Here is a 24,190-nt window from a genome sequence, read left to right as displayed (position 1 = left end):
TACTGGGGTTGACGTGCTGTCAGTGGATTGAATCAAGGCATGTGAAGCGTCTGGGGTAAACCATGGAAAGCTGTGTAGGTATGTATATTTGCGTGTGTGGACGTATGTATATACATGTGTATGGGGGTGGGTTGGGCCATTTCTTTCGTCTGTTTCCTTGCGCTACCTCGCAAACACGGGAGACAGCGACAAAGAAAAGAAAAAAAAAAATTGCAAAATAATCACTTAGATGAGTCAACATTTCAATGTACATTACCAAAATATGATTACTTTATTGAATCATGGAGAGCACCACAAAGGGTAAGAAGGTGCTGGACTAAGGTGGGATCTGTGAAGTCCCCAGGGTGGTGAGCGAGCAAGGATTCAACCACTCCTCGAGTCACCCCATCACCAGCACTCACACTGTCACGCTGAAACATGTTTAACAGGCCCAGAAAGTGGCTCTGAAAGAGAAATTCATATATCTTATGTATACAACACTTCATCATCAGTTTCTAAACTTTTCAATCTCAGTTCAGTAAATGGAATGGAGATAAAAGTAACAAAAGAAAGTAACAGGAACTATATAATTACAAATGGAAACAATTAAAGGCAGATGGAAGGAATACATCAAATTACTTTAAGATAAAAAAAGAGAAACTAAGAAAAAAAGAGTCTGGCAGATCCAGATGCAAGTCTAGTGCTGCCTAAGAATGAAATCATAAAACCAATCAAGAAAATGGAAAACATAAAAGCTTCAAGCTTCTCCTATCCACAACCAGGCTCATAGACATTTCTGTGGTTTCTCCCAGCTGCTTCAGATGTCTTGGTTCAGTCCACTGACAGCACGTATACCACCCACATCACTCCAATTCACTCTATCCCATGCATCCTTTTCACCATCTTGCATGTTCAAGCCCTGACCATTCAGAATCTGTTTCATTCCATTATTTCATCTCCAATTTGGTCTCTCCTTTTCCTTGTCCACTGACAGCATGTATACCAACCACATCACTCCACTTCACTCTATCCCATGCATCCTTTTTGCCATCTTGCATGTTCAAGTCCTGACCATTCAGAATCTGTTTCATTCCATTATTTCATTTCCAATTTGGTCTCTCCTTTTCCTTGTCCACCCCCACTCACCCACCCACACACACACACACACACACACACACACACACTTTTGACACATATTCTCTCTGAAGCCCTCTTCACTTATTCTCTTCATATGTCCAAACAATTTCAGCATACCCTCTTCAGCTCTCTCAAACACATACTTCTTATTATCACACCTCTCTCTTACTCCTTTATTCTTTACTTGATTATTCCACCTCACACCAAATTTGTTTATAAACATTCAATTTCCAACACATCCATCCTATTCCATATATTCTTATCTACACCCCATACCTCGCAATCATCCATCCTATTCCATATATTATCATCTACAGCCCATGCCTCACATCCATACAACATCAATGGGACTTCTATACCTTCAAACATATCCATATCCACCCTCCTAGATAGTAACCTCTCTTTCCACACTTTCCTGAATGCTCCGAAAACTGCGCACCCCCTCACACCTGACTTAATTCTGCTTCCATAATTCCATTTACAGCCATGTCCACTCCCAGGTACCTAAACCATTTCATTTTCTCCTCCGTTCAAACTCACACTTTTGTCTTTTTAGGCTCCAGTCACAGACAAAAGTCCACATCAAGGATAGACCATAACTGAAATATAGGGTGAATTATGAAACAGAAAAAGAAGACATAGGAATAACCTTAAATCTTGCTTTTATTCAAATTTACTCATAACTTTCTCCTTTCACACACTCGTTTAAAGTTAGACACCACATACTGTACTGCAGTTTTTCACTCAAATCTGCCACGAATGCTGTGTCATCAGCAACATTGTGACTCACCTCAATTCCCATGCCCCCTCACCCCTAAAGACTGGATACTTGCCCCTCTCTTCAGGATCCTTGCATTTACCTCCCTCACCACCCCACCTACACACAAATTAAACAGCCTTGGTGACATCTCACACCCCTGCTGAAGACCCTCCTTCACATTAATCCATTAACCCTTCTTTCTTTCTACTCATACACATGCCTAATTCTCTTTACAAAAACTCCTCACTGCTTCTAATAGCTTTCCCTCCACACCATACATTTGCAACATCTTCCACAAAGCATCTCTATCAACCCTATCATATGTCTTCTACATATCCATATATGCCATATACATATTGCACTATTTCTCCAGGTATTTCTCACACACACTCTTTAAAGATACACCTGATCCACACATCCCCTACCATTCCTGAAGCGACAATGTTCCACCCCAGTATGATGCTTTCTGTAATGCCACCAACCTCTTAATTACCAAATTTCCATATAATCTACTATGTAAGCTCAACAAACTTATACTTCTGTAATGTGTACATTCATCTTTGTCCTCCCTGTCTTTATACAGTGACACAATACATGCATTCAGCCAATCCTCGGGCATCTTACCATGATCCACACATACACTGAAAACCCTAACCAATCAACACAGTCTCCCCTATTCTTAAGAAATTTACCCACTGGTCTATCCACTCTAGTTACATGTCATCTTACACATGGCCCTCACTGCTGCTTCTCTCTTCACCAAACCACTGGCTATGACTCTCTCACTTCACATACCACCCTGGCTCAAACACCCTACATCTGCCACCCTATCATGAAACATATTCAACAATCCTTCAAACTACTCACTTCTCATCACTGTCTGTTATCACTTCCACATTTGCTACCTTCACTGATGTTCCCATGCATTCTCTTGTTTTCCTTCAAACATACCCAACTCTGCCTTATCATATGGTAACCTTTCCTTTCAAATGCTTCTTATTAAAAATGACCAAATATATACCAGAATGTCTCTATTGTGACAAACCTTGAAACTGTATCATTAAAATATCTACATGGTTTCCCCATTATACAGCATGTAAACTCCTCCAAATCCTGCCCCTTACAATACAAAAAAGATGAGTTACCTTTATTACTCAATCTCAAACCAAGGAGAGATTATCATTCTACCCACCTTTCAAAAATCAATCACAATTATAAAAAGGAACCCACCATGGAAAAGAGTGAATGAGGATCTGTGGAGTTGGTAAGAGCTGTAGAAACCAGGGTGAGTAAACCTGGATAATGCACCAGCTCACGGTTGTGGTCTTTTCCAACATGCTTCAAAACATCTCCAAGGAGGGTGTTCACTTCAACAGACTGTGGGTAAAAAGTTCATTCTGATGAGAAAATGTCCAAGAGAATAATCACTGATTCAATATGGACATCCCTTTTCCTTTACAGGTGTCTTATCCTTAATTGTACTACTACATAAATGCCATTCAAAAGTATTTTGTCCAAAGAATGGTAAGTGAATATACAATATCCATATCCAAAATATGATTCCAAACAATGCATGGTCTAAACTCTAATGGTGAAAACTGCAATATCAGAGCTGTTCTCTGTGCAGACCACAGTGAAGTCACCCTTGGCAAGGCTATATCATTTAGATATGAGTACAGTCTCATCAAGGAACATTCTAATCCAAAGAAGTCCACATTTCTCTGCTTTTGGAAGTAGTGCAGCCATGGGCTGCAGGTGCCTATGGACAGAGATTCTGGATAACACCAGGACTCTTTCTTTAACAGAAGACCTGGAGTAATCATGAGCATATAAATAAATAAAATAAATTTCTAAGATAGATTATGCAACATAAACATATTGTAATGTAAGCATACCTAATGAACCAATATGCAGGTTGGTACCTGATATATATAAACAGCAATTCTCTCTAATCATATCTATCAACCACATAATTTCAGAAGACAATATGATCACATCATGAAATTATACATGCATATCTTTTACTCACTTAGTCTCACTCTTATTCTTTACACTTACTTCTATTCTACTATTATGGATGCAATTTCTCACCTCCCTCAAAAACTGTCTTTTTTTATGCTTAATTGTGTTCTTTATTTAGGCCACCCCTTTATCAATGTCATCTTTGTTGATCACTTATTTCATAAATTCATTCATTCCTACTAATCACTTCTTATCCCATCCATTCCTTCAATATGAACTCCTCTCCACAAAATTTCCCAGTAAAAGTATAAAGAAACTAATACGTTCAACAAAGCTGTCTAGTCAATTAGATTTCAACAGATGAGGATATGTCACTCATCAGTCTATCAACCTAATTCTATTCCTGTTTACCCAAACTGGAACATACGCACAAAGACTCAAGTAAAACTATCACTATAATGAACTTTAACAATCAAATTTACACATGAAATTAAACAAGGTACTTCAAACTCTGTAAGAATGAAATCTATGCTAAAACCATACAAGTTCTCACTCCTCACCAAGTGAAACAGCATGATGAATCACTACACCAAGCTGAATTTTGTATGACACATATATCTTTAGTCCCTTTCCTAATCATATTCATAATGCATCTTTGCAATGCACATTGAACAATCATTTCTTTGGCAGCTAAAACCTTATTAACTTAATCAATCCATTATCTGTAAGGTTTACTTCCTCTTCTGAACTTCAATTATGCTATCATCAATCTTCTTCACTATCCTGTCATTCATAATATATTCTATGAGCATATCCAATCAAAGCACTCTTCTAACTTGGGCTGTTTAATGATTTTCTCATCCATTTACCTATATATACTTTACTCCCCCCTAGCGCTACCTCGCATACATGAGGGAGGAGGGGGTTGTTATTCCATGTGTGGCGAGGTGGCGATGGGAACAAATAAAGGCAGACAGTATGAATTATGTACATGTGTATATATGTACATGTCTGTGTGTGTATATATATGTGTACATTGAGATGTATAGGTATGTATATTTGTTTGTGTGGACGTGTATGTATATACATGTGTATGTGGGCGGGTTGGGCCATTCTTTCGTCTGTTTCCTTGCACTACCTCGCTAACGTGGGAGACAGCGACAAAGCAAAATAAATAAAAATAAATATATACTTTTTATTCTCTTTTAACTCCTAACACATTACCTAGAATATTCACACAGTATAAATGGGATTGTACTTCAATGGTTAGAAAATTGGTTGACTTTCATAAACAAAAAGTAAAGGTAGACAGTCAAGCCTCAGAACAGTTAAGACATATCATGTGCTACAAGAATCAGTCTCAGGACTAGTTCTCTTTTTCATACATATTAATGATGCTGATAATGAGCTATTTTTTTTTTTTTATTATACTTTGTCGCTGTCTACCGCATTTGCGAGGTAGCGCAAGGAAACAGACGAAAGAAATGGCCCAACCCACCCCCATACACATGTATATACATACGTCCACACACGCAAATATACATACCTACACAGCTTTCCATGGTTTACGCCAGACGCTTCACATGCCTTGATTCAATCCACTGACAGCACGTCAACCCCGGTATACCACATCGCTCCAATTCACTCTATTCCTTGCCCTCCTTTCACCCTCCTGCATGTTCAGGCCCCGATCACACAAAATCTTTTTCACTCCATCTTTCCACCTCCAATTTGGTCTCCCTCTTCCCCTCGTTCCCTCCACCTCCGACACATATATCCTCTTGGTCAATCTTTCCTCACTCATTCTCTCCATGTGCCCAAACCACTTCAAAACACCCTCTTCTGCTCTCTCAACCACGCTCTTTTTATTTCCACACATCTCTCTTACCCTTACGTTACTCACTCGATCAAACCACCTCACACCATACATTGTCCTCAAACATCTCATTTCCAGCACATCCATCCTCCTGCGCACAACTCTATCCATAGCCCACGCCTCGCAACCATACAACATTGTTGGAACCACTATTCCTTCAAACATACCCATTTTTGCTTTCCGAGATAATGTTCTCGACTTCCACACATTCTTCAAGGCTCCCAGAATTTTCGCCCCCTCCCCCACCCTATGATCCACTTCCGCTTCCATGGTTCCATCCACTGCCAGATCCACTCCCAGATATCTAAAACACTTCACTTCCTCCAGTTTTTCTCCATTCAAACTCACCTCCCAATTGACTTGACCCTCAACCCTACTGTACCTAATAACCTTGCTCTTATTCACATTTACTCTTAACTTTCTTCTTCCACACACTTTACCAAACTCAGTCACCAGCTTCTGCAGTTTCTCACATGAATCAGCCACCAGCGCTGTATCATCAGCGAACAACAACTGACTCACTTCCCAAGCTCTCTCATCCCCAACAGACTTCATACTTGCCCCTCTTTCCAAAACTCTTGCATTCACCTCCCTAACAACCCCATCCATAAACAAATTAAACAACCATGGAGACATCACACACCCCTGCCGCAAACCTATATTCACTGAGAACCAATCACTTTCCTCTCTTCCTACACGTACACATGCCTTACATCCTCGATAAAAACTTTTCACTGCTTCTAACAACTTTCCTCCCACATCATATATTCTTAATACCTTCCACAGAGCATCTCTATCAACTCTATCATATGCCTTCTCCAAATCCATAAATGCTACATACAAATCCATTTGCTTTTCTAAGTATTTCTCACATACATTCTTCAAAGCAAACACCTGATCCACACATCCTCTACCACTTCTGAAACCACACTGCTCTTCCCCAATCTGATGCTCTGTACATGCCTTCACCCTCTCAATCAATGAGCTGCATTGTAAATATTGAATTTGGAGATGGACTAGGCTGAGAAATAAATCTACTGCAGAAATGGAACATCTGTAGTTTCAAACAAATATGGATGTACTGATGGACTGAGCTCACAGGTGGCAAATGAATTCTAATACTAATAGTGCAAAGTTTTATACATCAGCAGTAAAAACAAAAGGGCAAGCTTCAGTATGAATTCTCTTACACTACAAAAAGTAAATGAGGAAAAAGACTTGGGTGTGATAATCTCAGGTGAACTAAAATCAAGAAAGTAATATACAGAACCACTTAAAAGGGTGAAAAATATCTTGAATTTATAAATCCAAGAGGGCAAATGAGAGTTGGGGTGAGAGAGTACCATTAAATTTTAGGGAGAATAAAAAGATGTTCTGGAAGGAGGTAAATAAAGTGCATAAGACAAGGGAGCAAATGGGAACTTCAGTGAAGGGGGCTAATGGGGAGGTGATAACAAGTAGTGGTGATGTGAGAAGGAGATGGAGTGAGTATTTTGAAGGTTTGTTGAATGTGCTTGATGATAGAGTGGCAGATCTAGGGTGTTTTGGTCGAGGTGGTGTGCAAAGTGAGAGGGTTAGGGAAAATGATTTGGTAAACAGAGAAGAGGTAGTAAAAGCTTTGCGGTAGATGAAAGCCAGCAAGGCAGCAGGTTTGGATGGTATTGCAGTGGAATCTATTAAAAAAGGGGGTGACTGTATTGTTGACTGGTTGGTAAGGTTATTTAATGTATGTATGATTCATGGTGAGGTGCCTCAGGATTGGCGGAATGCGTGCATAGTGCCATTGTATAAAGGCAAAGGGGATAAGAGTGAGTGCCCAAATTACAGAGGTATAAGTTTGTTGAGTATTCCTGGTAAATTATATGGGAGGGTATTGATTGAGAGGGTGAAGGCATGTACAGAGCATCAGATTGGGGAAGAACAGTGTGGTTTCAGAAGTGGTAGAGGATGTGTGGATCAGGTGTTTGCTTTGAAGAATGTATGTGAGAAATACTTAGGAAAGCAAATGGATTTGTATGTAGCATTTATGGATCTGGAGAAGGCATATGATAGAGTTGATAGAGGTGCTCTGTGGAAGGTACTAAGAATATATGGTGTGGGAGGCAAGTTGTTAGAAGCAGTGAAAAGTTTTTATCGAGGATGTAAGGCATGTGTACGTGTAGGAAGAGAGGAAAGTGATTGGTTCTCAGTGAATGTAGGTTTGCGGCAGGGGTGTGTGATGTCTCCATGGTTGTTTAATTTGTTTATGGATGGGGTTGTTAGGGAGGTGAATGCAAGAGTTTTGGAAAGAGGGGCAAGTATGAAGTCTGTTGGGGATGAGAGAGCTTGGGAAGTGAGTCAGTTGTTGTTCGCTGATGATACAGCGCTGGTGGCTGATTCATGTGAGGAACTGCAGAAGCTGGTGACTGAGTTTGGTAAAGTGTGTGAAAGAAGAAAGTTAAGAGTAAATGTGAATAAGAGCAAGGTTATTAGGTACAGTAGGGTTGAGGGCCAAGTCAATTGGGAGGTAAATTTGAATGGAGGAAACCTGGAGGAAGTAAAGTGTTTTAGATATCTGGGAGTGGATCTGGCAGCGGATGGAACCATGGAAGCGGAAGTGAATCATAGGGTGGGGGAGGGGGCGAAAATCCTGGGAGCCTTGAAGAATGTGTGGAAGTCGAGAACATTATCTCGGAAAGCAAAAATGGCTATGTTTAAAGGAATAGTGGTTCCAACAATGTCGTATGGTTGCGAGGCATGGGCTATGGATAGAGTTGTGCAAAGGAGGGTGGATGTAATGGAAATGAGATGTTTGAGGACAATGTGATGTGAGGTGGTTTGATCGAGTAAGTAATGTAAGGGTAAGAGAGATGTGTGGAAATAAAAAGAGCGTGGTTGAGAGAGCAGAAGAGGGTGTTTTGAAGTGGTTTGGGCACATGGAGAGAATGAGTGAGGAAAGATTGACCAAGAGGATATATGTGTTGGAGGTGGAGGGAACGAGGAGAAGTGGGAGACCAAATTGGAGGTGGAAAGATGGAGTGAAAAAGATTTTGAGTGATCGGGGCCTGAACATGCAGGAGGGTGAAAGGCGGGCAAGGAATAGAGTGAATTGGATCAATGTGGTATACCGGGGTCGACGTGCTGTCAATGGATTGAATCAGGGCATGTGAAGCGTCTGGGGTAAACCATGGAAAGTTCTGTGGGGCCTGGATGTGGAAAGGGAGCTGTGGTTTCGGGCATTATTGCATGACAGCTAGAGACTGAGTGTGAACAAATGGGGCCTTTGTTGTCTTTTCCTGGCGCTACCTCGCACACATGAGGGGGGAGGAGGATGTTATTCCACGTGTGGCGAGGTGGCGATGGGAATGAATAAAGGCAGACAGTGTGAATTGTGTGCATGTGTATATATGTATGTGTCTGTGTGTGTATATATATGTGTACACTGAGAGGTATGGGTATGTATATTTGCGTGTGTGTACGTGTATGTATATACATGTGTATGGGGGTGGGTTGGGCCATTTCTTTCATCTGTTTCCTTGCGCTACCTCGCAAACGCAGGAGACGGCAACAAAGCAAAATGAATAAATAAATAGTACATACAGTACTACTTACAGAGTGTCTGACTCATGTGGCCACTTCAGATTACCATTTGATGTAATGAACTTTGACTCCAATATACCCAATGAAAGCCCAATATAAGATAACACAGGACATATCAGAAAAAGAGCTGCATTGAACTGGGTCATCTCCTAATTTCCAATATAGCAAATGTTTACTGTATCTTTTAATCTTTGTGCAAAAATTAGATACAAGGCAAGTTCACTATTATCAGTTATCTAAAATCTGACATCAACATCTGGCCCCTATATAACTTGTATGAAATACTCACAGTGAAATGTTTAGCTGTATATTCCAACCATATGCCAGCTGTGGAAATGTAATCTTTGGTCTGAGGAATACGAGTGATGAGCTTCCACACAGCATTCAGGAGGGGGAGCTGCTGTTGCTGGGGAGGAGCAACTTGGTTTACACAACAACCAAGAGCAGACAACAGTTCATGCTGACTCTTACCTAAAACAGTAAAACAACCTCATTATTCACATAAAAAGAAATCAGTAAACAGAACATTTCACATTCATCTTCAACTAACATATATATACATATTTATTCCTATGAGTCCACGGGGAAAATGAAACATTTTCATTTTCCCCGTGGACTCATAAAAATATCTTGATCACGTGCAAAATTGTGATCCTTTCCATATGTGTATATTTTTTTTTTTTTTTTTTTTTTCGCTGTCTCCCGCGTTTGCGAGGTAGCGCAAGGAAACAAATGAAAGAAGTGGCCCAACCCACCCCCATACACATGTATATACATACACGTCCACACACGCAAATATACATACCTACACAGCTTTCCATGGTTTACACCAGACGCTTCACATGCCCTGATTCAATCCACTGACAGCACGTCAACCCCGGTATACCACATCTATCCAATTCACTCTATTCTTTGCCCTCCTTTCACCCTCCTGCATGTTCAGGCCCTGATCACACAAAATCTTTTTCACTCCATCTTTCCACCTCCAATTTGGTCTCCCACTTCTCCTCGTTTCCTCGTTCCCTCCACCTCCGACACATATATCCTCTTGGTCAATCTATCCTTACTCATTCTCTCCATGTGCCCAAACCATTTCAAAACACCCTCTTCTGCTCTCTCAACCACGCTCTTTTTATTTCCACACATCTCTCTTACCCTAAGGTTACTTACTCGGTGAAACCACCTCACACCACACATTGTCCTCAAACATCTCATCTCCAGCACATCCACCCTCCTACGCACAACTCTATCCATAGCCCACGCCTCGCAACCATACAACATTGTTGGAACCACTATTCCGTCAAACATACCCATTTTTGCTTTCCGAGATAACGTTCTCGACTTCCACACATTCTTCAAGGCTCCCAGAATTTTCGCCCCCTCCCCCACCCTATGATTCACTTCCGCTTCCATGGTTCCATTCGCTGCCAAATCCACTCCCAGATATCTAAAAACTTCACTTCCTCCAGTTTTTCTCCATTCAAACTTACCTCCCAATTTTTTTATATGATTGCGAGGCTTGGGCTATGGATAGAGTTGTGTGCAGGAGGGTGGATGTGCTGGAAATGAGATGTTTGAGGACAATATGTGGTGTGAGGTGGTTTGATTGAGTAAGTAATGATAGGGTAAGAGAGATGTGTGGTAGTAAAAAGAGTGTGGTTGAGACAGTAGAAGAGGGTGTTTTGAAATGGTTTGGTCACATGGAGAGAATGAGTGAGGAAAGATTGACCAAGAGGATATATGTGTCAGAGGTGGAGGGAACGAGGAGAAGTGGGAGACCAAATTGGAGGTGGAAAGATGGAGTGAAAAAGATTTTGAGTGATTGGGGCCTGAACATGCAGGAGGGTGAAAGACATGCAAGGAATAGAATAAATTGGAACGATGTGGTATACCGGGGATGATGTGCTGTCAATGGATTGAACCAGGGCATGTGAAGCATATGGGGTAAACCATAGAAGGGCTCTGTGGGGCCTGGATGTGGAAAGGGAGCTGTGGTTTTGGTGCATTATTACATGACAGCTACAGACTGAATGTGAACGAAAGTAGCCTTTGTTGTCTGTTCCTAGCGTTACCTCACGCACATTTGGGGGGAGGAGGTGGTTATTTTCATGTGTGGTGGGGTGGCGATGGGAATGATTAAAGACAGACAGTTTGAATTATGTGCATGTGTATATATGTACATGTCTGTGTGTGTGTATATATATGTATACGCTGAGATGAATAGTTATGTATATATTGCGTGTGTGGATGTGTACGTATATACATGTGAATGTGGGTGGGTTGGGCCATTCTTTCGTCTGTTTCCTTGCGCTACCTCGCTAAAGCAGGAGACAGCGACAAAGCAAAATAATAAATAATAAAAAATAATAAATTTTTTTTGTTTCGTTTTGATAATTGTGACATTTCCTGCATTACACAGCTGGGTGACGTGTGGAGTCCCCCAAAACATTTCTATTAATGACCCCTCTCCACATTCTACTGTTGAAGATCCAAGAGCATAATAGAAATTTTATCTGTTAGCATGGTGGCTCCAGTCAAGGACAAGAGTCCACGTCAAGGCTGGTCCTTAATTGAAATTTAGGGAGGATTATGAAAGGGTACAAAGGAGGAGACAAGGGAAAGTATTTATGAATTTTGGTGGAGGTGAAAAACCTGTCTCCTCGTATCTACAATCGTTATCCTGACAATGTTACCACCAGCCGTACACACCTGACAGTCTTGCCACAATTCCCACACCCCTGACACTGTTACCACTAGCCATAAACTCGTTACAACCAGTCCTACACCCCTAACAGCGTCACCACTAACGGTACAGATGTAAAAAAAGAAAAGTGATTATGAAATGTAAAAAACTCTCTCTACTAAAGACATATTAATCTTATATTTATTTATTCATTTTGCTTTGTCACTGTCTCCCATGTCTGCGAGGTAGCGCAAGGAAAAAGAATTTCTCACCAGGGGTTAAAACATTTCATTCCCAAAAATTGGATGTATCTTCAAAGACATTACCCTCTTTAACCAAAATAATATCGATCTATAAGGCCAGATACTACTCATATGAAGAGACCAAACAACCACAAACCAACCTGCTGAGGTCTATGATGTTAGGGTGTGATGTTGAGGTAGCACCTCCAGGCCTCAAAACTTCAACACTCACTAACCCCTACAATTTGTGCTTCAGTTCTGTTACTGTTACAACTCAAGATTTAATCTTATTACTTGTTCTTTGCTTCTCACATTAGCAAGGTACCAATCAAAACAGACAGAGAAAAGGCCTCCTTTGCTCAAATACAATATCTGGCAAAACTGTTTGTAAATGATGATGAGGGATTCTTTTTCTTGTCCAGATCTGGTGCCAGTTAGCATTTTGTGTGCTGTTTTTTCTGTCTATTTCATCGTTGTGGGAAGTGAATGTCATGTGCAAGTCATATGTGACTCTTATTCAAACCTATAAAGACTCATACTGACTATGATGCAACTACCATAAAGAAGACACTGAGTAATCAAAACTTAAAAGCCTTGCATTCTCTGCACAAAGGTTATATTAGTGGAAGGGAACAAAGGGCACATGTTAGAGAAGCCTTCTCCAAATGGATGAAGGCCACCTGTAGAGTGCTCCAGTATTTCATTTTGGTACCGTTACTCTTCTTGAGGTATGTGAATGACTTGCCTGAAGTTATGGACTTCTTCCTGAATGCTTGCAGATGATTCAAAAGTCAGGAAGGAAGAGCAAAGCAATGAGGATTGCATCAGCTTACAAGAGACCTAAACAGACTCCAAAGTTGGTCTGATACATGGCTGATGAAATTAAACCAACGCCTGTGTAAAGTAATGAGGATGGAATGAGATGAATGAAGATCAAACTTCAGTATTCTGTGTAAAAAGGATTTGGGAGTCATCATCCCTAACCTGTTACCAGAGTCCCACAGTACAAGAGTAATAAAGGAGACAAAATGTCTTCTGGCAAATATCATAACAGTTTTCAGGTATGTGGATGAGGAAATATCTCGCAAGCTATTCATAATCTACATATGTCCAAAACTAGAGTATATTTCTTTTTTTGTGTGTTTAAAATATTTCATGTAAGGCAGAAATTACATCCTATGTCATGAATTTAGTGGCAGTAATCTACAATATCTGTAATCAAAATGTCTATGACATAGGGAACCAATGTTATAAGAGTGGTGGATGAATGGAATAGAATGAATGAGGACATGGTTAATCCAGATAACATACATAAAAGATGCACAACAAAAGATAAAGTTCTAGAGATAGGATCCTTTAAGTGTAAAATTCCCTCCCCATACAGTATACAATAAGTAATCACATCATACCCTGTGGTCCCAAGAGACAGATGTAGCCAGTTCCCAAGTGCTGCAGGAACCTTATAAGGACAAAAGGGATTCATTGGGTAGGAAGTAAGCAAGTATATCATGCATAAAATGTACCCTTAAAAAACATTGAAAATATCCAATAATAGATTTCTACCCTACAAAACATGTAGGAAACAGCTGATACTAGTGATTATCTTACCACATTACTGACCTGGACAAGAGCAACCAGCTATCAGGTGAGTAAGAGGTACTGCTTGCTGGGCTATGAAGTGGTGGGGGAATGTTGCAAGTACAGCTGCAACAAGTAAATTCTGACCTAGACCTTCTCCTCCTTCACACTGACGTACCACACTCTAAAAAGATGAGAATTAACAGCAATAACTTTATAATATCATTCATATATCATACTCTACAACTATAACAATCACTAATAACTTTACAATATTATTTATATATACAACTATACTGATCACTTATAACTTTCTAATAGTCAAATATCATACTCTCCAACTATACTGATCACTTATAACTTTATAATATCATTTTTATAACATGCTCTACATTTGTACTTATCACAAATAAAATGGATACCCTCATCTCTACACATATCTGTAAAAGTTTTGAATTGCACTTTGCACAAATGCACAGAACTAAAAATAACACTGAGATCTAAAGACCGTAGAACCATTATTTCAATAACAACTTACGTCACTGCAGAGAGCAGTCACAATAAACCTTCATGGGTAAGGGAAGAAATTTCAATAGAATCTAATCACATCACTCCACAAATTATGCCTAGATTTAGCATAAAACAGTGATGAAACATTCAGTAGTGAGTACTTTAGTAATAATGTTTATGGTGGCTCACATCTTTTTAGACATCTTTTTATATCTAATCGCCTTTCCTGGTGGTTTTGTGAGGCAATCAAGAAAAAAAAATGACTTCATTAACACGTAGGATATAAGAGTGGGCAGTGGTACATTAGGATCATAGGTGCGAAAAGTGAAGAACACATCAAACATGATGATATATGATGAAATTGCACAGTGATATGGATGCACTTGAGGAACATAACAACAGAGGTTGCTATGGAGGTCTGTGGCACTTTAAGACTGTTTTCTTTATACATCACATCAGTCCAATCTATTCCAATGCATGTATGCATCTCATCCTTCAGAATGATCAGGTCCCAATAACCCACAGCCTTCACCCATCCTTCCATCTCCTTCTTGGACTCTCCTTCCCACTTACTCCCTTCATTTGTGACACATAGATCCTCTTATTTAGTTTTACTTCATTCATCTTCTCCATGTGTCCAAGCCATATCAGCTCTTTCACTCAGACTGTACTTAATAATAAACCTCTCATACAATGTCATTTCTTGTGCATTCAACTCACTTCAAACCATGTATTGTCCTCAGGCCTTTCATATCAACCATATCAACAATTCTGACTTCTTTTTCACTCAGGGCCCAAGACTCACATCTTACAACAATTCTGGGACTACTATGCTTTTAAATATAACTACCTTTGCCCTGAAAGACAGTAACTTCTCCTTCTACATATTCCTTAATGAACCCAGGACTTCAGAGAACTTATCTAAGATGGTGAGATAAACGAGTTGACACTGGTATATCAAGAATAGAGGTGAGAAGAGTCTAAATTAGTTTTCACAAGAGGATGACATGCCAATAACAGTGGAGAGTGAGTTGTATGTGATCTGGAGGCATTTGAGGAGCTCACTTGGTAACTGGTGATGAGCACTTGGGTATCAGGAGGATTAATGATGGCAGTGCATTGATCCAGGATTATAACAGCTGTCCAAGGTTGCTGTCTTTTCTATCTGCCCCATATACATGATAGTAAGAAGGGAAAAGAGACAAAGAAGGAGTAGGATTGGCCCTCTGATGAAAAGATAGCCTTAAGTTTAAAAAAATATTGGAGGATAGCCTATTCAGACAATATATAATAGGGAGAGTACCTGTAAGGAAGAATAGCATAGTGGTGTTAAAGTAACAAAATCCTAGAGAAACATGTGATCTAGAACAGAGATACAATAATATCAATGCAGAACCAATCAGGCTGGTACATGAAGCCATAAAATAAGTCCTTCTCAAAGATGGTGAAGTACTGACAATGAGGATTTCAATCATAAAGAGATCAACTGGAGGAATTTGAATTCTCAGGGTGACAGTGAGTCATGGAGGCACAAGTTTTAGAGTGTAAACAGGAAAATTTTCTGTATAACATCAGTGAGCACATTACAATGAGAGGTTTAGGAAATCATCATGATATCTAGAAAAGGCATAAACACAATACTAAACAGTCTTGAGCCTTACAAGGATTACTGTTCGGATGAAATTTCACTATCTTTGCTGAAGATGATGCAGATACACTATATAAGCCTCTTGAAATACTGTTCAAGATGTTAATGGAAATAGGCAGAGAGCCAAGGGAATGAAAACAGATGAACATCATACCTGTCTTTAAGAGAGGAGACTGGGAACAAGTACTAATTACAGACTGGTCTCACTAATGAGTGATTTGTAAGGTTCTGAAAAAGATAATCAAAAAGCATATGGATGATTTTCTACAGAGGAGAGATAACCTGAGAGACAGAACAATTTAGGGAAAGGTCATATGTAACAAACTTCTTTGATTTCCATGAGAGGGAGCTCTATCTCAGACGAAAGGGTAGGCTGAATGGAGTGTGTGTACCTGGCTGGACTGCCAGAAATCATTTGACACAATGCTGCATGGGACACTGATTAAGAAGTTGGATCATCAGGCAGGAATAACAAGGAAACTCCTTCAACAGACAGAAGACTATCTAAGTGAAGGGGAATAAAGGACACATGCTGGAGGATTCTTCTCAAAATATTTAGCAAGCTGTTCATATTTCACATAAGGCTAAAAGTAGAATGTGCTTCACAACTTTGGTCACTACTCCTAAAAAAAAGCATAAAAAAGCAAATAGCAGAATTAAGAGAACTGATTTATGAGGAAAGGCTAGAAGCTTTAAATGTGCCCACTATGGAAGAAAAAAGTGAGAGTGAGGGTTGATCTGATCTCAACCCTTAAAGTTTTACAACACAACAACATGGACTTTGAACAAGTCTTGGAATGCTGTGGGGACAGAGCAATCAAAGGACAAAACATGAAAGTAAGAAACTTGTTAAAAGTAAAGAAGTACCATGATAGTATGAGAGTGGTGAATGAATGGGATATAACGAATGAGAGCATGGTTTATGCACACATAAGCTTAATACATTCTACAGCAGTAGAGAATGTTCAAAGGATGGAGCCACATAAGTGTAAAGCTTCCTCCCCATACAGAATAATAAGTAATTACAAATGAGTAACCACACATGGGTTGCTGGCGCTCAATCCTCAAAAATACACTTTCCATCTCACACGTTACATGACAATACATAATTCATGCGACTCATTATACTAACTCTAAATTTTTCTGCAGCAAGCACAATGCCCTAACACTGCCTAATGGCAAAATCTTTTTGTAGGTACTCACAGCCACTTGGTTCTAATTCCTTCCACATCTAATACTGGGTACACAGAGCATTCCACTTGCTCCAGGGCCTCCCTTTTCAAACTTACTGTCAAACCAACCTGTCCTGTCTCTCTGCTACTTTTCTTTACCTCACTTTTGTTCGAATTTACCCTACATTTTTTCACACAATCTCCTACACTCTGTTACCAGATTCTACAGTTTCTCTCTATAGTCTGACGTAAGAGCCATGGCTCTCTTTTTATATCCCTGATACCCAATCCTTTTGAGAACCCCCAAGGGGGTGGCCACAGCAAAAATCTCCATAACCAGTGAACTCCAGTGCCACTTCTTAGCCTTTGATGTCTTACCCCTAACAGGCCACTGGTTGAGAGCAACTCTAGTGAAGTATTTTCAGAGGCTCCTACCTAATGTTCCTACAGCCTACTTCAGGCTAATGTCCCTGCCTTTTGTTCCAACCTACTACTTCTGATAATGCTTCCCGCTAATATTCCTACCTACTACTTCTGATTAATGCTCCCACCTAATGGTCCTACCTACTATTTCTGCCAAATGCTCCTGTTTAATAAGAAAGGAGGAAATTAAGAGTAAATGTGAAGAAAAGCCAGGTTATTAGGTTTAGCAGAGTTGAGGGACATGTTAGTTAGGGTGAGTTTGAATGGAGAAGAATCAGAAGTGTTGCAGATATCTGGGAGTGGACTTGGCAGCAAATGGAACCACAGAAGCAGAAGTGAGTCACTGAGTAGGTTAAGGAGTCAAATGTTCTGGAAGCAAAGCACTAGAGAATGTGTGGAAAGAGTGACTGTTACCTGAGAGGGAAAAATGGATATGTTTGAATGTATAATATACCCAACATTATTATATGGAAGCGAGGCATGGACTATAGATTAAACTGTGGAGAGGAGGGTGGGTGTGTTGAAAATGAAATGTCTGAGGAAAATATGTGGGGTGAAGTGGTTTAATTGAGTCAGTATTGAAAGAGTAGAGAGAGGTGTGGTAATAAAAACAGTGGTTAAGAAAGCAGAAAAGAGTGTGCTGAAATGGTTTGGACATATGGAGAGAATGAGTGAGGAAAGGATGGCAAAGAGGATATGTCAGAAGTGGAGAGAAAGAGGAGAATGAGAAGACCAAATTGGAGATAAAAGGATGGAGTGAAAAAGATTTTGAGCAATGGGGGCCTAAACATGCAGGAAGGTGAAAGGCATGTACAGGATACAGTGAATTAGAATGATATGGTTTACAGAGGTCAATGTGCTATCAAAGGACTGAACCAGGAAATGTGAAGTGTCTGAAGTAAACCATGCAAATGTCTGTGGAGCCTGGTTGTGGATAGGGCACTGTGGTTTCAGTGCATTATACATGACAGAGAGAATGGATTTGAGTGGATGAGGCCTTTCTGCATCTGTTCCTGGCACTACATCACTAACACAGGAAACGGCATTAAGTAGTGGAAAAATAAAAAGATCAAACAATATCTGACTGACAGAAATTCTAAAGTAATTGCAGTTGGAAACATGTCTGATGAGAAAGAAGCACTTTTGGGTGTTCAACAAAGAACAGTATTAACCTTACTAACTGTATTATCTATTTGTAACCACGATATCACATATCAACAAGAATGCATACAACAGTATTATCAAATGTTTTGTAGATGACACAAGTGTGAGCAAAATTATATTATTTTTTATTATACTTTGTCGCTGTCTCCCGCGTTTGCGAGGTAGCGCAAGGAAACAGACGAAAGAAATGGCCCAACCCCCCCCATACACATGTATATACATACGTCCACACATGCAAATATACATACCTACACAGCTTTCCATGGCTTACCCCAGACGCTTCACATGCCTTGATTCAATCCACTGACAGCACGTCAACCCCGGTATACCACATCGCTCCAATTCACTCTATTCCTTGCCATCCTTTCACCCTCCTGCATGTTCAGGCCCCGATCACACAAAATCTTTTTCACTCCATCTTTCCACCTCCAATTTGGTCTCCCTCTTCTTGTTCCCTCCACCTCCGACACATATATCCTCTTGGTCAATCTTTCCTCACTCATCCTCTCCATGTGCCCAAACCACTTCAAAACACCCTCTTCTGCTCTCTCAACCACGCTCTTTTTATTTCCACACATCTCTCTTACCCTTACGTTACTCACTCGATCAAACCACCTCACACCACACATTGTCCTCAAACATCTCATTTCCAGCACATCCATCCTCCTGCGCACAACTCTATCCATAGCCCACGCCTCGCAACCATACAACATTGTTGGAACCACTATTCCCTCAAACATACCCATTTTTGCTTTCCGAGATAATGTTCTCGACTTCCACACATTCTTCAAGGCCCCCAGAATTTTCGCCCCCTCCCCCACCCTATGATCCACTTCCGCTTCCATGGTTCCATCCGCTGCCAGATCCACTCCCAGATATCTAAAACACTTCACTTCCTCCAGTTTTTCTCCATTCAAACTCACCTCCCAATTGACTTGACCCTCAACCCTACTGTACCTAATAACCTTGCTCTTATTCACATTTACTCTTAACTTTCTTCTTCCACACACTTTACCAAACTCAGTCACCAGCTTCTGCAGTTTCTCACATGAATCAGCCACCAGCGCTGTATCATCAGCGAACAACAACTGACTCACTTCCCAAGCTCTCTCATCCCCAACAGACTTCATACTTGCCCCTCTTTCCAAAACTCTTGCATTTACCTCCCTAACAACCCCATCCATAAACAAATTAAACAACCATGGAGACATCACACACCCCTGCCGCAAACCTACATTCACTGAGAACCAATCACTTTCCTCTCTTCCTACACGTACACATGCCTTACATCCTCGATAAAAACTTTTCACTGCTTCTAACAACTTTCCTCCCACACCATATATTCTTAATACCTTCCAACGAGCATCTCTATCAACTCTATCATATGCCTTCTCCAGATCCATAAATGCTACATACAATAAAATGCAGGGGGACCTGGATATTGTGTACAAATGGGCAGAAGAGAACTCCCTGGAATTCAGCAAATTCAAATAAGTCTAGGAAAATTAACAATATTTCAGTGCCAGCATACAAAGCCCCTCCTGGAAAAGAAATAGACAGTGAAGCAAATATCATAAATGAAAGACTTGAATTCAGAGAACACACTGATAAGATAATGCTCTCAAGCTATATAATGAGTGATAAAATACTAAGAACTCTTGCAACTAGAAACAGAAAACTAATGAAAAAGTTTAATGTTTGTATAAGATGTAAAACTGAATACTGCTATGTAGTTAGGTCATCAGTTAAGCAGACTGAAATATATGAACTAGGGAGAATTCAAAAACATGAATTCAACACAGAATTGAAATCAGAGGATTATAGTATATGAACCACCATGAAAGGCTGGAATAACTTGCATCATAGTCTAAAAAGACACAATGAGAGGTACATGATAATAAGTTACTGGCAGCATATAGAAAGTATGTATACCCTAAGCCTAAGAGCAATTCAACAAGGTCAATACAGAATCATAAAATCAACTGTAATCTCTGAAACTATGCCAAAATGGCACTTGACTAAATTATATGAATACCTAACAAGAATGCTGGACAATCATTCAGTCACACAAGGAGAACTAAACAATGTATAAATGAAAGACTACTAAACCATTCAAAAAATATTTAGACTCTTGGTTGAAGACAATACCAGATGAGCCTCAAACACACAATTTCACCAGAAGAGTAGTTGCAAAGAACAACAGTCTCATTAAACACACATGAATAAGAGGGAGATGGTCAAAAGAAACAGAGTGGCACAACAAAGTAAAACAGTGAGCCTCACACTTGCCCTAACATCAAGGCAAAATCTTCTCACAGGTACTTACTCTCAGATCTAAGAATTCAACTGCCTATGCTTACACACATCATAAAACATACTTAAAAATATCAGCAACTCCTCTTCATTTTCAGCAAACAATGCAGTATTATACACAAACAGATTTGTCACATCCACATGTATACTGAAACTTTCACTCAACTCTCCAATCTATTCTTGCACATGCACTTGCTCCTGTATATAAGGCTTTCACATCATCCAACAGTTGTCTCCCTACCCCATATATCCTTAACACAAGTCATTAAGCATTCCACTTACTCTATCAAATGCTTTCTCCAGATCCATAAAAGCTGCATACAGCTTCTTATCTTTCACTTGATAATTTTCTACAGTCATTCTTACCACAACAATCTGATCCACACATCCCCTACTTTTCCTAAAACCCTGTTGCTACTCACTTATTCTATATTCAATCACTTCCATCACTCTGCCAATCAACAATCTTGCATACACTTTTCCTGTTATACTTTTTTTTTTTTTTTTTTTTTTTTTTGTCGCTGTCTCCTGCGTTTGTAAGGTAGCGCAAGGAAACAGACGAAAGAAATGGCCAAACCCACCCCCATACACATGTATATACATACGTCCACACACACAAATATACATACCTGTTATATTTAACAGACTTATTCCCCTATAAATGCTCCCATCTTTCTTTGGACTTCTTCCTTTGAATAAAGGAACAATAATAGCTTTCAATCCTCAGGCACAACCTCCTACGTTCATGCTAAATCACAGCTCAAATGCTACCAGTGTATCACACTTTCTTCTACATACTTTAACATTTCAGATGCAATCCCATACTCTCCAGGTGCCTTTCTTACCTTCAACCTCATTACTGCCTCTTTTACCTCCCTTCTTGCTATAGACCCCTGCACTTATAGCCTTTTCCTCCCATCCTCCATACCCATACATGTAACAACGACTGCCTCACCTTCTCTCACATTCATAAGTATTTAGAATACTCTTTACATCTTCCTTCACTTCCTCCTCTCAAATCATTAACTCCCCTTCCTTGCTGTTCTCATCTATATTTCCACTCTTCCATCCTCATCTCAATAAACAGATTAAACAACCACAGTGATATCACAGGTCCTTGATGCATATCTTCTAATGAGATTGGTAAGGAATGTTACTGACAGGTGGCTGTGGTGGGGGTGGCAGAAACTGTAGTGGTAGTAACCAAGGAAAATGATAGTTTGCTCTGTCATTTCAACTCCATTATGGGTAATCTCATTAGTATCTAGTCATTTGCATGAGGTTTTGTTTGGAGACTGGGCTTTCTCATGAGCTGATAATCTGATTATCTGAAAAGATATCCTTAAAATCAAAATATCTGAAGTTTACCTTTAAGATATGATCCGGGGCTCTGCTAGCCAAACACTGCATCATCCATTCCAAAGGTGGGGAGAACACCCGAGCTGCCAAGGCATCTTTATCCTCACCCATGTTCATGTCTGCTTCTCCTTCTGGCCATAATCCCTGAATCATTGCAATTTTCAAACACAAAAAGTATGGTCTCAGAAAAACAAATAATTTCTTTTTGTAATACAGGACTACTTAAAGTAAACGTAAAGATATTAAAAACTCTTAAATGAATCTTCAGCACAGAAACTGTTACACTTATGGAAAAACAGTCTATTACAGGCCTCTAAAAACTTATGTCAATGCACATTTATAGTGCACAGGCAATGTTCCTGTCTTTTTTTTTTTTTTTTTTTTTTTTTATACTTTGTCGCTGTCTCCCGCGTTTGCGAGGTAGCGCAAGGAAACAGACGAAAGAAATGGCCCAACCCCCCCCCCATACACATGTACATACACACGTCCAGACACGCAAATATACATACCTACACAGCTTTCCATGGTTTACCCCAGACGCTTCACATGCCTTGCTTCAATCCACCGACAGCACGTCAACCCCTGTATACCACATGACCCAATTCACTCTATTTCTTGCCCTCCTTTCACCCTCCTGCATGTTCAGGCCCCGATCACACAAAATCTTTTTCACTCCATCTTTCCACCTCCAATTTGGTCTCCCTCTTCTCCTCGTTCCCTCCACCTCCGACACATATATCCTCTTGGTCAATCTCTCCTCACTCATTCTCTCCATGTGCCCAAACCATTTCAAAACACCCTCTTCTGCTCTCTCGACCACGCTCTTTTTATTTCCACACATCTCTCTCACCCTTACGTTACTCACTCGATCAAACCACCTCACACCACACATTGTCCTCAAACATCTCATTTCCAGCACATCCATCCTCCTGCGCACATCTCTATCCATAGCCCACGCCTCGCAACCATACAGCATTGTTGGAACCACTATTCCCTCAAACATACCCATTTTTGCTTTCCGAGATAATGTTCTCGACTTCCACACATTTTTCAAGGCTCCCAAAATTTTCGCCCCCTCCCCCACCCTATGATCCACTTCCGCTTCCATGGTTCCATCCACTGACAGATCCACTCCCAGATATCTAAAACACTTCACTTCCTCCAGTTTTTCTCCATTCAAACTCACCTCCCAATTGACTTGACCCTCACCCCTACTGTACCTAATAACCTTGCTCTCATTCACATCTACTCCCAACTTTCCCCTTCCACACACTTTACCAAACTCAGTCACCAGCTTCTGCAGTTTCTCACATGAATCAGCCACCAGCGCTGTATCATCAGCGAACAACAACTGACTCACTTCCCAAGCTCTCTCATCCCCAACAGACTTCATACTTGCCCCTCTTTCCAGGACTCTTGCATTTACCTCCTTTACAACCCCATCCATAAACAAATTAAACAACCATGGAGACATCACACACCCCTGCCGCAAACCTACATTCACTGAGAACCAATCACTTTCCTCTCTTCCTACACGTACACATGCCTTACATCCTCGATAAAAACTTTTCACTGCTTCTAACAACTTGCCTCCCACACCATACATTCTTAATACCTTCCACAGAGCATCTCTATCAACTCTATCATATGCCTTCTCCAGATCCATAAATGCTACATACAAATCCATTTGCTTTTCTAAGTATTTCTCACATACATTCTTCAAAGCAAACACCTGATCCACACATCCTCTACCACTTCTGAAACCGCACTGCTCTTCCTGTCTACAATCTATAAAACCACTTTCT

The 24,190-nt window shown here is 40.2% G+C and overlaps 1 protein-coding gene across 2 annotated transcripts in view; it reads right to left on the bottom strand.

Moving 5' to 3' along the window:
• The window catches only part of LOC139756142 (VPS35 endosomal protein-sorting factor-like), a 105,481-nt gene that overhangs the window by 41,382 nt on the left and 39,909 nt on the right, over nt 1-24,190 (bottom strand). For both annotated transcript variants that reach the window (XM_071675277.1, XM_071675278.1), the window contains 5 exons: nt 22,395-22,529; nt 13,839-13,980; nt 9,583-9,764; nt 3,107-3,253; nt 271-443 (listed from right to left, as the gene is read on the bottom strand). In XM_071675277.1, coding sequence (XP_071531378.1) covers nt 271-443; nt 3,107-3,253; nt 9,583-9,764; nt 13,839-13,980; nt 22,395-22,529 — 779 coding nt within the window. The remainder of the gene's footprint in view (nt 1-270; nt 444-3,106; nt 3,254-9,582; nt 9,765-13,838; nt 13,981-22,394; nt 22,530-24,190) is intronic.

Source organism: Panulirus ornatus, chromosome 20 (assembly GCF_036320965.1).
Source record: "Panulirus ornatus isolate Po-2019 chromosome 20, ASM3632096v1, whole genome shotgun sequence".
NCBI classification, from domain to species: domain Eukaryota; kingdom Metazoa; phylum Arthropoda; class Malacostraca; order Decapoda; family Palinuridae; genus Panulirus; species Panulirus ornatus.
The sequence above is the reverse complement of the archived record's forward strand: the minus strand, read 5'-3'. Positions and strand labels throughout refer to the sequence as shown.